At 37.9% G+C, this 13,721-nt stretch overlaps 1 protein-coding gene across 1 annotated transcript; it reads left to right on the top strand.

Annotated features, from left to right (window-relative positions):
- Positions 1-765: 765 nt before the first annotated feature.
- Positions 766-2,505, top strand: LOC307170908 (small ribosomal subunit protein mS39-like; the record flags this gene model as incomplete). The annotated part of the gene is made up of 6 exons (XM_079892217.1): positions 766-794; positions 891-915; positions 1,107-1,255; positions 1,332-1,373; positions 2,110-2,268; positions 2,345-2,505. 6 exons carry the CDS (start codon positions 766-768, stop codon positions 2,388-2,390), a joined length of 450 nt encoding a protein of 149 aa, XP_079748343.1. The 3' UTR covers positions 2,391-2,505.
- Positions 2,506-13,721: the final 11,216 nt, after the last annotated feature.

Here is a 13,721-nt window from a genome sequence, read left to right on the forward strand (position 1 = left end):
CCTCGCTGTCTGTCAGTGTTGTGTGTATTAGTGTTGTGGGCGTGTCTCGTTATCCCGGGTGATCAGCGCCAGCTGATCCTCATCGAGCACCCTATTTATCCGTCTGTGATTCGTCTGTCTTTGTCAGATCATTGTGAGGCTTCACTGGAGCATTGAGCACCCGTCACTCCTGTTTCTCACCACTCAATTACAACAACTGAGGGCTCCCACTGCGCCACCCCAGACTCAATCCAGCTTATTCCTGCACGAGTTATGACTTCCGCTACGCTGTAAACAATCAGTGAGAGGCTCGCTCTGTGGACGCAATTATAGAGAAATGTTTAAACTGGGTACAATGATGACATTATTCCACTCGCCCTTCAACCATTGAGCATTAAAAGGACATTTAAAGTGTAAAGCATCAACAAGGTGCTTCAGCAGATCATGAGGAACCCCAGAGCACCAGTCCTTCCACTGCAATAACGGGCCGGGTAAACATCACTGCTGTAGTATAGGCTATATCTGTGTTATGGAACATATAAAAATGTAAAAATGTTCCTTAACTTCAGCATTATGTGATACTATTTCAAAGTGTTTTGACAGATAATAAATAGTGAAAATAATCTGGGTGAATGGAAGTTCCCCAAACCGGAAGTGCCGCCCATAATTAAAGCGTGGTCAGCCGGTCAGGAATAAGGTGGTTGGCGTCTGACCTGCTCGTGTGTGTGTGTGTGTGTGTGTGTGTGTGTGTGTTCCAGCGCGCGCTTCTTCAGTCTGCTGTGTCTGATGGAGCAGGTGGACGTGGTGATGAAGTGGTACAGAGATCTGATTCCCTCGGTGAGTAACACACACTCATGCACTGCTTCATGTGAGCGCACACAGGATGTGACATCATTGTGATCTGGTTGCAGGTGTACTAACACACACAGTCAGCAGGTACAACCGCATCACTAGTTCACATCAAATGATTATGACAGAAGAATGCAGCATTGGTTTCAGATGATCTGCATTGGCTGATATAAGTCTTACTTCTGCTTTTGTTGTTAAAATTCCATGCATTGTCATTGGAAGCCAGTCAGTGTCAGTCTGCACGTGTGTGTGTGTGTGTGTGTGTGTGTGTGTTTCAGGTGCAGGACTCATTGGCCGACTGCGCGCTGGACATTAAGAGCATGTACAGCACCGGTGACCGAGGGAAGGTCCTGATGAGCTGGACGGCCGGTTCTCTCAGTAACGTCATCTCTGTTCTGCTCGCGGCTCACAGGAGATCGGCCGCCTGGTAACGTCTCCTATGGGATTCTGTCATGTGTGTTAAACGCCCCTCAGATCTGTTTATTTTATTTCTCTTCATTCAGGGAGACACTGAAACTCTTCAAAACCCACAATAGAGTTCCCAGGTAAGAGCCCGCTCATTTTTCCCATGACTTTTCCAGGCATTTGTGATTTTGCTCCACAAGCATCAAGATTTTTATAATGTGCCAATATGAATCACTAATGTTTATTGACTAAAAGTTAATGTAGCAATGTTTGCCCCGTGCACTGTGACTGAAAGGCTTTATTTCAAGTCCTGATGTGTTCAAACCAAGCAGAACCTTCCGTCTCTCTCTTCAATCCAACACTGAAGAGACTTAACCTGCAGTTCATCCACTGGCCACTAGAGGCCGGCTGCAGAAGAGACTCAGTCCCATAAACCCCCATGTTAAAGTGCCCAACTTTACAGCTGAAGAAAACATGTTTACCGCTGGAGCTAAAAGTGTTTTTGGTCTATAAAGCTAATTTTGCCCTTCATGAAAACTGTGAGGGGGTGAATTTTTAATAACTCATCCGTTTAAACTATATTAAGCCTTAAAGTTCTGCATAATTAAGGGCGTGGCCACTTGAGTGACAGGTTGATTGCCACTGATGCCACTACTAGCCGTTTGTCTGTTAGCGTCACGTCACCTCAGCTAATCCGCCTCGCTGCACATTCAGTTATCCAAGATGGCGACGGCCGGCTCCGCCCACTTTGGGCTTCAAAAACACTCTTCAGAAACACTACGGTTGACGTCACACACACTACTATGTTTATACAGTCTATGGTTCAGACTAATGTGTGTGTGTGTGTGTGTGTGTGTGTGTGTGTGTGTGTGTCAGTGCGGATCTGCTGAACCGGTTCCTGACGTGTGTGAAGGAGAGCGGTGATGTGGATCAGGCCGTGGAGCTGGTGAAGATCTCCGCTGGCTTCTGTCTGCCCGACACACACACACTCATCCAGAGGATCCAGCAGGAGTTCCAGCTCTCAGAGCAGCACAAGTACGTCTCGCCTACGTCGACGCTTTAGATGAATTAGAAGATTCCAGAATGTGATTGTAATCTGGTCCTCTTGCAGGAGCATCTTGTCTGATCTGGAGATTCAGACCTTTAACAGCGATTAAATCCCGGGGCGGTGTGGATGATCAGCGGCTGAGTATCTGTTCAAATGTTTGGCACATGCAAAATTGTAACTTGAGAACTCAATAAAACAAATCTGTAGCTCTTTTCCTCACTGGGCTTTTGAGTCTGGATTCTGGCTCTGAATGTATGACCTTGTGTTTTTGTCCAAACTAATCTCCAATAGTACTGATCAAACACAGGACTGCAGTTCATTGGAATTATGAAATTTTATATATAATCGACTTTATTGAAATGTTAAGTAGTCCTGCTATTTTAATGTTGATGCCAATGGGTGTGATGGAGTAGGGGTAATAAGAGCATTACTCTAGTAGTGTAACTCATACGGTGTGCAGGTGAAACCTCACAGTTACAGTAACTCAGGACATTAAAGAGACCTTTCTGCTGACTCTGGGAAACACCTGGAAGAAGACGCCCAGGGCTCCTGATCTCCTGCTGAACATGCCGGAGTCCTGCATCAGAACTGGACAGAGAAATAAACTGCAGCGTCCGTAACGCAAGACGCCCGAGAACGAAGGAGGTTTGATTATAAAATACTGCAGTAAATTGTGTAATGTGAAACATGACACCGCCCACTAGGGGGAGGAGTTTACTTTTTAAGGTTTACTTTTTTTTTTTTTTATGCTAAGACACATTTATTGAAACCATCACCCACTTTCTCAAAACCTTAAACACAAAACCAAATCTTCAAACCACATCCACAGAACCTCTGACTCTTCTGGCAAAATCAAACAATGCCTCAAAACCATTTTATCTGCTCAGAATCACACAATGATCTCAGATCATACACACACGAGTCGATATTATAAACACTACAGATCATTCATTAGACACTACATCAAAAAATGGAGAACACAGAATCCAAAGCATGCAGTTACAGAAAAAAGTATATATTGCAAGAAAGTAAACAAAATTTGCTATTGCGTAAAAAAGTATAGTAATGACAACTTACAGTAGTAAGGGGAATAAATAGTATGAAAGTACTGCAAGTGTAGTATTGTACTGAATATCACTGAATGTCTGTATATTCAGCCCTTGCATACAGTAATGCAAAGGCAAAAAGGTTAAAAAAAACAACAACTCTAAATCAAAAGAGTTCAAAATCAATGTCAATGAGAGATTAATTCTGCCTCAGCATCATCTCAGCGTGATGAGAGAGTGTGAGAATGTGTTCAGAGATTTGCAAAAAGAGAGCATGAGATTTGCAAACCTGAACTTGCTTACAGAAAGAGTGATTTACTCAACAAACTGGTTTAGGCTATTGAGAATGGCGTTTAGTGTTTTAGCAACTCAGAAAAACTGTACAATACATTGGGCAAATTCCAGTCGGAAGTGAACATCCCTGCCCTACTCACTCGAAAGGGAGAACATGGCCATAAATCATTGACGTAGTTATTTAAAAGTCGTCCATCTAAATGTAAATGTAACAAACTAACAGAATATTGTCCAGTGTGTCGTGTCTGTAATACTCTATCAGCACCAAACAGAATACCTTAAATACTGATTGTTTTCAAAAGGTTTTCCTGAACACTCTCACTATCTTCAATTGTTCAGACAAACACCTGCTATACACACTTACACACAATGTGTCTATTGCATCATGAAGTCACTGCATGACTAGAACTAATGGATGGCAATGAATATGTCCTTTAGCAAAACTCCTGATGAGCACTGACGTTTTTTTGATAAAGGCATTAGGAAGACATCAAGTACAGTTTATGAAGCTGAAAAGAGAAAACACAATGCTTTAACAATATGGAAAAAGATAAATGATTATTTTCAATATTGGTTCTGCATATATCAAAGAGATCCTGAAAAGGAGTGGGACTTCACATGAAGACTTTCAGAAACTGAGACAGAGCAAAAGCTGCACCTCGCTCGACACATCCTACGCATGCCCAGACAAATATTTAATAGCAAGCTATATTCATATGAATTAAGCTTAAAAAAAAAAAACATGATTTACATCCAAACTAGACTGTTATCAGAAGTGTAACTGATCTGATTATGACAAAATAATCGAGTATCTGATGTCATGTGACGAGTCAGATTAGCTCTTCCACTCTTGCAAAGGTTATGAGGTGTGGAGAGACATCATGTGTCATTGGAACATAAACAGACGGGGTCCAATATCGCAATGTGTTCAATATGAGACTTCTTCAGTGCGATTTTCACGTCTGTTGTTGACGCCACAGGTTTCCCATTGAAATCAATGGAGTTCCCAATTCATCCATAGAGAGACGCAGAGGACGCTTGACCACTTCAGTTTTTGACGCCTTAGGAGTGAGAATGGGTTGAGAAAAGACAGCTGCAATTAAATCCAGCACTGTTTTATTTCATCTAATCTGCTAATGTGACACAGACATATCAACTGTGACTTAAGCATCTAAAGTGTTATTGTTTATTATATCCAAGATAATCAAAATTACTCCACAAAAGAACAGAGATGAGACATATATGCTTTTGGCAGATGCTTTTATTCAAAGTGACTTGCGTTGCATTCAAGTTGTACATTTGATCAGTTTGTTTTATAATACCAAACTGCACTTTGCAAAGAAAGCTTTTATAGGGATGCTTATAAAGAACTGTTAGAAAGCAACATTTCAAGCACCAGTTCTTCAGTCTTACTGTGTTATTACTGTTATCACTGTCTATAATTTAAAAAAATCATGGTTTAAAAGCAACTATTTACATCTATTCCACTGTCTTGGTCTTCATAGTGCACAGGCAGAATTTGTGTTTGAAAGAAGAACTGACAGCCAACAGTTACATGATATAGACCTGTAGTACATCCTTCAATGACACGCTGCCCTCCTGTCCTTACACAGTCAACCATGTACACCCGGAAGCGGCGTGTACTTATGTAAAGGTTCTCCGTTGTGCGTCGGCCCAAATTATTGCAGATTTGTTTTATATTTTCTTCGCTGTCCTGGATGAAGGAATATCTATGACTTCGGTCACAGAGTTTGTTGTACAACATGTAGCTCAACCAAGCTCTTCTATCACTGGTGTTAATCTGAGCTAAGAGAGCGTGTTTTCGCATGAATTGATCAAACTTTGAATGGTCTCTGACAGTCAGTGCTCCATCGCTCAGAGCCAGAATGAACAGGAGCGAGAGAAGAGCCTCAGATCTCATCCTGAGAAAAATTGGAGAAAAGAGCAGGTTGAGAAAGCAGGTTAACACTGTAAAACTTACTTAGAGAAAGCATGCACACCACTTGCCTTTTCTATGACAAGCAGAAGTTTATTTTTCATGTTATATCAAGTTTACAGTTGTTTCCTTTTCTGCTTCTTGAAATAAATATTTCTATTCTCTGTATCACTCTGTGTTGTGTTTGTTTAGAAGATAACTGAGCCTTTAAATCTCTTTTGTAAAAGCTTTATAAGGCATAACTAGTCCTCACTTTAGATGAGCTCACACACACAGTGAACTGACCACTACTAGATGCTTTATAACTACCTGAATTAATCATGAATTACAGTAGGAATAGAATACGTTAATAAAGCATTAATTAACACACTGAGTAACTATTAATATATGTCTAAATAAGATGCATAAATGTACATTTAAATAGTTTATTAATAATTTACTCACACTTTCTAAATGATCGTATGAACACTGACAACTCCTAAATAACTGCTTTGTAAATAATGTAATACTTCATTTAGAAATTGATCATTAATAAAGTATGAAAATACAATTATTAAACACATTATAGATATGCTTATAAATCAAGAATAAATCATTTATAGCTCTATTTTTCAAAATGCTTACTAATGTCTATTAAAGCTTTATAAATGAGGAATTGACTTTTTAGTAATGCCTAACTAATGATTCATAGCGTGCAGTTATTATAAAGTGCTACCGAAAAGTCTATTAAGAATTGCCCCGCCTCAAAAACTGCCTTAATTTTGTATTTTTGTATTTTGCTTGACAAAACAGCAGTCAAACCCATCAATCACTCTTAACTTGAGAGTTTTCTTAAGAGTTTTCTGAGTAAAAAGGCATAGAATGTGAATATTATAGATTACTAGATTTACTAAACAGGTCAAATTAGCACGAGAGCGCAATTCCAACAAAGCGGTGATGGTACACATGATCTACTGACGAAAATGAAAGAACACAGACGCAAACACACAAAAGGTCAAAAGCAGCGCTATTTCTTCACTGTGTGTCTTTAGTAAATCCTGACAGTAGTTTTTAACGCCAAAATAGGGTTTGGGCTGGAGTAAGTGCTAGTTAGTAAATCTGGCCCTAAATAAAGTTAACTAAAAAGTGTTGGTTAGAACAACTGTTGAATTTTACAGCGTAGTATGAGATCCATGAGACTATTGTACATGAAAAGTGAGTATTGTTATCAAATGATCATTTTCAGTATTATAACTAGGTTGTTTCAACCAGATGACACACTTTCTTAACAGCAGGCAACCGGTGTAATGTTGTTGACAGTACATGACTGATTAGCATGTCAAGCAAATAGTGCATTCATTTTTAACAAATGAATATTTACTGTTGAATGTTAAATTTTAACTTTTAACTTTACTAGGGTTAATTAAACACACATGGTGGAAAATGAAAGTCACTATCTGAATGTGATTCATCAGATCAGTGATGATCTGATCAATTGAATCAGCTGGTGTTTTGGTGGTTTTTAGTGAATGCATGAAGTCAGCACAGATGTAGAGACTCACATTAACCAACACCACTAATTAACCCACAAACAAACAAAATACTGACTTTTCTTCTTCAACAAGGGAACATTATTACATAAATCAATTAAAAAGTAATCCACTTTACTTGTGTTTTAGAGATCAAGCCATAATTACAAAGAAACAAACTCAAATAATGAAAGCATAAACAAAATAACTAGATGCATATCAATAATAAATCCATATATTAGACTTCAGTGTTTCAGTCATTTGAAGAGCATGCAGATTTACCTGTTCTGTTCTTGAGCTTGTGTAAATAACAGAGAGTCTCAGTCTGAGTTTGAGTACAGAAAGCATCAGCTGTGTCTGAGAAGCTCACTGGACTGATATTTATTAGGCTAAAAAGAGAGAGGTGTGAAAATGAATCTTGTTTCTTGGAAATGCAGCGCCAACACATTTCTTAAAATATGAGTGGTATCGTGTCTAATAATAATGTGGATGGTTTAAAGGCATCTGTGCACATCACACTAAACAAGATGAGCTCTTCACACTTAAACCATGTGGTTAACACTTGATGAGTGTGTTTAACTAGACAGAATCAAAGTGCATGAGTACCAAAAAAAAAAAAAAAAAAGCACAAAAGTCATGTAAAATAGTCTTACCAAGACATTTCTTTTGGTGCATGTTTCAAGTGGTGTAGTAGTTAAAGCTCAGAGTTAGTAACTGGAAAGTTGCAGGCTTGATCTCCTGATCATCCTCAGAACAGCAGAGGGACAGCAGACTGGTTTTAGTTTTGTTTGTTTTTTAAGATCAATCACATCAAATACATTTTTAACTTTTGATTAGTATTGTAGGGCCCGATATATTGGTCCAACGCCGGTCCGCCAATACACGGGGAAGGTTATCACATGTTCTGTCCTCACTCATGCAAAGTATTGGTTGGTTAAATTTGCAATACATTAATCATATGTATGTACTCGTTATTTCATCTGACTCCATAAATGAAAGGTTTTAATAACATCTGTGCCTTAGTAAAAGTGAGCGAATGTTTGACTATTCCTTTTAACCATTAAATGGACAATGTCAAAATCAGTTAGAATAATCACATGTAACAATTTAATATTTCAGATATCAGAGATCAATTCCACAATCAATTCAAATATCTAGAACATGATACATTGAAAATAATCTTACCCAGCTTGTATCTAAGAGAGAGAGAGAGAGAGAGAGAGAGAGAGAGAGAGAGAGAGAGAGAGAGAGAGAGAGAGAGAGAGAGAGAGAGCAGAGGCTGTGTTCACTGTGCTCTCAGGGAGAGGTGTGTGTGTGTGTGTGTGAGAGAGAGAGAGAGAGAGAGAGAGAGAGAGAGAGAGAGAGAGAGAGAGAGAGAGAGAGAGAGAGAGAGAGAGAGAGAGAGCAGAGGCTGTGTTCACTGTGCTCTCAGGGAGAGGTGTGTGTGTGTGTGTGTGTGTGTGAGAGAGAGAGAGAGAGAGAGAGAGAGAGAGAGAGAGAGAGAGAGAGAGAGAGAGAGAGAGAGAGAGAGAGAGAGAGCAGAGGCTGTGTTCACTGTGCTCTCAGGGAGAGGTGTGTGTGTGTGTGTGTGTGTGTGAGAGAGAGAGAGAGAGAGAGAGAGAGAGAGAGAGAGCAGAGACTGTGTTGCAGGTGGAGACAGAAGAACACTTCCTGATACACTGTGATCACTATCACAGCATTAGATCAGACTATTTCACTAGATTCCAACAACTAGAACCAAATTTTATGGCATTACCAAATTCATAAAAATTAAAGCATATTCTGGGAGAGAACTCCAGCTCAATCACAACAGCAGCAAAATATGTGACAGCCTGCCACAAACTCAGAGAGTCCGCCAGTGGACAAAACTAAAGTCAGAATCACTCTCATCTTGTCTGAATGTTGGTACAAATGTACAAACGTGTTTTTTTTGTTTTGTTTTTCTTCTCTTGTTTATATAAATGTATTCATGCATTTGTTTACTGGTTGATTTATTGAATTTATTGATTATTTGTGTATGTAATGTCCATTTATGTAATGGCCAATGCTTTGGCAATACTGTACAAGTCATGCCAATAAAGCTCATTTGAATTTGAATTTGAGAGAGAGAGAGAGAGAGTGAGAGAGAGAGAGAGAGAGAGAGAGAGAGAGAGAGTGAGAGAGAGAGAGAGAGAGAGAGAGAGAGAGAGAGAGAGAGAGAGACACATATATACTGATGGTCACATACAGGGCGCTCGTGCATTAATCTTCATCAGTCATTAATGTGCTCCTCTCAGTAATGAAGACACAGATGTAAGTGTGGAAATAATTGTGAATGTGAGATACTGAGTTTGTATTTAGAGGATTGATACAAATACAGAAGACAAATCCTTTAATTACTAATTGATTACTTAGGCCATATATCTTGAAAATGAAAGATACAGTTTAATTTAATCAGAGAAAGCCGATTGACAAAGAGTATTGACATAGACACATCAGAAACACATTAAATAAAAGGCAAGTTTACTTCAATTAAAAGTTACAATAATATTTAGAATGTTTGGTGATTGTTAATACAAGATAAACATAAACATCTGTCAATTTCAGGCCTATTAAATAAATCGATTTTTTTTTACTGTATGCTGAATGACTATAAATACAAATTTCATCCCCAGAAATGTAAAAATAATAAATATATCCAACAAATAGAGGCATCAGTATCAGTGTTGGTCATACTGGCCTTCATTCTAGTACTGGAGTACAGCAAACATGTAAAAGATCTGTCTTAATGTCTTTATCTGCATTCATTTGGAGATTCTCGCATTATTTAATGTTGGGTGCGATTAATCTCAGTGTGTGGTTAATTCATTAATTTGTTTAATCGGTTGACAGCAATAGTTTCTGCATATTTGATATGGTCAAAATATTATGTCATCACAACGAGTCCATCTTAGCAGACCAGCTCAGACTAAACTGGTCCTGTCGGGCTGAGATGTTGAACACTGAGATTCTGCCTGCAGACCAGCACACACAGCAGAGGGTCTGAAATCAGTCTCACACTCAACAAGATATGAGGAATAAACCAAACATGAAGAGGCAGAGGAAAGAATAATAAAATATTGGGCAGTAAAAGCACCAGCAGAGTGAATATGAACACAACCCAAATATGACGATCTGGTTTTCTGGATGTGTGAGAGTGACGATCAGTACAACACCAAGCTAAACTAGATATTATCCATGTGATCACTGATATAATGAACACTGAAAGAACAAAGAAATTATAATTAAACAATAAAATGTCACCGATAATGATACAGAGAAACACCAGTATGTAGAAAGCGATGAAAAAGGGTGAAGAGAAAACTGAAGCAGTGTGCAGTGGATATTTCACTGAGAGAATTCCCTCTAGCGCCACCAGCTGGTTCAGGAGGAGACCACAGTGTCTTGAGAAGGACCATAAAGATACAAAAACCAGAAATGTCCAACTTCTATTCCAGTACATATTTAAGAACAGTTTTAACAGTATGACGGGACTCAAGAAAATCTCAACACAGTCAGTGAGGAGGAGGAGGATGATGAAGGCTGAAATACGGTGTCCATTCTTTCTGTGATGAATTAGATCGCTGGCAGACCAAACAAGAGCTGGTAGACCTGCACACACACCGATGATGATGAAGATGGACCATCTGACATTTACCTGTAGCCGGACCGGATCCCAGTGATATGGACCATATGTATTCCAGTCATATGAATAATTTTGCATCTTCCAGTCTGTCTTTAAACTGTTTGCGATATCCGGCTGAAAATATGTAATTAAATAAATGAAAAAGTGAAAAATTTGTGTCTGCTGAATAAATGCTGAGCAACTTTCAGAAGTCACAAAGCTCATTCCAGCTGAACATACGACTGAGAATATTCAGACATGAATGCATTCTACCCTTATGAAACAAAAATATATGAGAATATTCTGCAAAATATAATGTGATATATTACATAATGCATTTCCATATATGGGAAACTAGTGCTTATATTTTTCAATATGCTGCAATATATGCATTGACTGTGTATGGCTGAACTATGAAATATACAAAGTTTTATCCTATTTTGCACAAATACTGCACATGTTAAATGTGAATGTATGTTCAGACACATACACTCACACACACACACACACACACACACACACACACATATATATATATATATATATATATATATATATATATATATATATATACACACACACACACACACACACACACACACACACACACGGAATGAGTTACATCAGATTTCTAGTTCCCAGCATGCTTTGCTTCTGACTGTTAAAGCAGAGCAAATGTTAAAATGAAGTGTTATTTAATGTTAAAAGGATAATAGGATCTGTTAGTGTTTAATGCTCTATTATTTTGGAGTTTAAAAGGTTTTCTGGTGTGTGTGTGTTTTTGGGGTCATTGTGCTGAAGAGTAGAGCCTGTGGTTCGGTTGTCGATTGGCCGAACATTATTAAGACTATAATTACTGTATTTTAAAAGTAATATCTGTGCTCTCTTCAACACAGTGATAGTCTCTTGGCTAAATACTTTAGTACATGCAGGTGTGCTTGTGCCTTTGAAAATATGAAACATTTATAATGTAAATAATTTAAATATATAACAAATATATTACATTATATATTTCTCTACATATGTGTGTGTTTATGTTGCATGACTAAATATATCTGCAATATATTACACATACAGTACCATATCTGATCACATATAAATCTATATATAATGAAGTGTATTACTGAATATAAAATTACATACATTATGATATATTAGTAAATATAGTGTCACATTTTTCGATATATACAAAGCGTCAATTCCTTATGTATTATTCAATATATTGTAATATATGAACACAATATATTGCTCTGTATATTTTCAAATATACTGTTAAACCATTTCATATATTGATCATTCATATATAGGGAATTATATATTTTCATAAGGGTAGTCTGTGTCACATCATGTCAGTTCATCTTTAATAACTAAAAGTGAAATAAACAACCGTGTCTTACCTAGATATATTCAGGAGATTTCTGCAGCGCTGTGCTCATGGCATAAGAACGTTTGCAGTCTTGCTTAGTTTCTTCTCTCGTTCTGTCTGTGTTTTTGCTCTTTCTTCTCTTTTCTACTGCTGGTTTCTGGTTTATCTGCTGGTTTGATCTCAGCTCTCACTTCTGAGCTCTGACTGTGGGTTCAGTAAGAAACACGGATAATATCTACCTAAACCATTTTTACTTAAATGTTTAAAAGGTTTAAGTGAAATTATATAGCACCTCTGTAAATGTAGTGTAGAAAAATTAAGTCTTTCCCCATGATTTTCCACCATTCATTAAGTTTTATTATCATACTGGGAATTTGTCCTTAGTTAGTGCACACACACATTAGGAGCAGTGAGTAGTGACATTTCCTACCATTCTTGAGAATGGAACTAATGGTCTGACTCTCTAACCATTAGGCCCCCAATAGAGAAAAGATCATATTAATATAATAGACACAGGCGTGTAGTGGAAATAACATAAATTGACATACCTTTGATGTTTAAATTGACGTAAAAAAGGCCTATCACTGAAACCACAGTCAGAATTTGTGAGACCACACAGAGTTCAAAACCACCAGAAACCAGTGGAAGAGCAACACATTCTCACTCTAAAGATGTCAAAAACAAAAAAGTGCTTTGCACATCACTATTGTAGTTCAATAGGCAATTCATAACAAATTTACAATTCAGTCAGGGCCACTTTCGTCAAATGTATATTTATTATAACTAGAAAAAAAGTTAGTTGAGACAAACTAAGTTGGCTTGAGAAATCCGGACCAGAGAGTTTGAAGAAGTTTAAAGTAGTTTAAAGTTTGATAGATAGATTAGTTAGAAAGAAAGAAAAAGATTAGTTAGAAAGAAAATGAAATATTAGTTAGAAAGATAGATAAATAATAGATAGATAGATAGATAGATAGATAGATAGATAGATAGATAGATAGATAGATAGATAGATAGATAGATAGATAGATAGATTAGTTTCAATGAAAGAAAGATTAGTTAGAAAGAAAGACAGATTAGTTAGAAAGAAAGGAAGATTAGTTTGAAAGAAAGATAAGAAAGAAAGGAAGATTACTTAGAAAGAAAGAAAGAAAGATTAGTTAGAAAGAAAGAAAGAAAGAAAGAAAGAAAGAAAGAAAGAAAGATTAGTTAGAAAGAAAGAAAGAAGTCTTGTATGTGATAAATAATAAATATTGTTGTTTTCTCGCAATTGGATTCTACTCTCGTTCTTTCTATACAGAGTGTGACAGAACGATCTGACCGTGACATGCATCCAGCGAAAGCAGCTGAGCTTCAGGAATTTCTTTCGAACAACGTCGTTCGGCTGGATCGTCAAGAGGAACAGATGGCTGCTACTGGTCGGGCTGTACAGGCGCTGGTAACGTAGGTGTCCAAGCTCACCACTCAATTACAACAACTGAGGGCTCCCACTGCGCCACCCCCGCCGCCTGTTCCCCGCGAGCCATGTAAAATCGTCAACCAGCCCGAGCCGCGCATCCCCACCCCTGAGAGATAATCTGGTGAGCCTAGTCTCTGTAGAGCATTTTTGACTAAATGTTCCATCTTTTTCTCTCTTCAACCAGTGACCTT

The sequence above is a fragment of the Squalius cephalus genome (assembly GCF_949319135.1).
Source record: "Squalius cephalus genome assembly, chromosome: 14".
NCBI classification, from domain to species: domain Eukaryota; kingdom Metazoa; phylum Chordata; class Actinopteri; order Cypriniformes; family Leuciscidae; genus Squalius; species Squalius cephalus.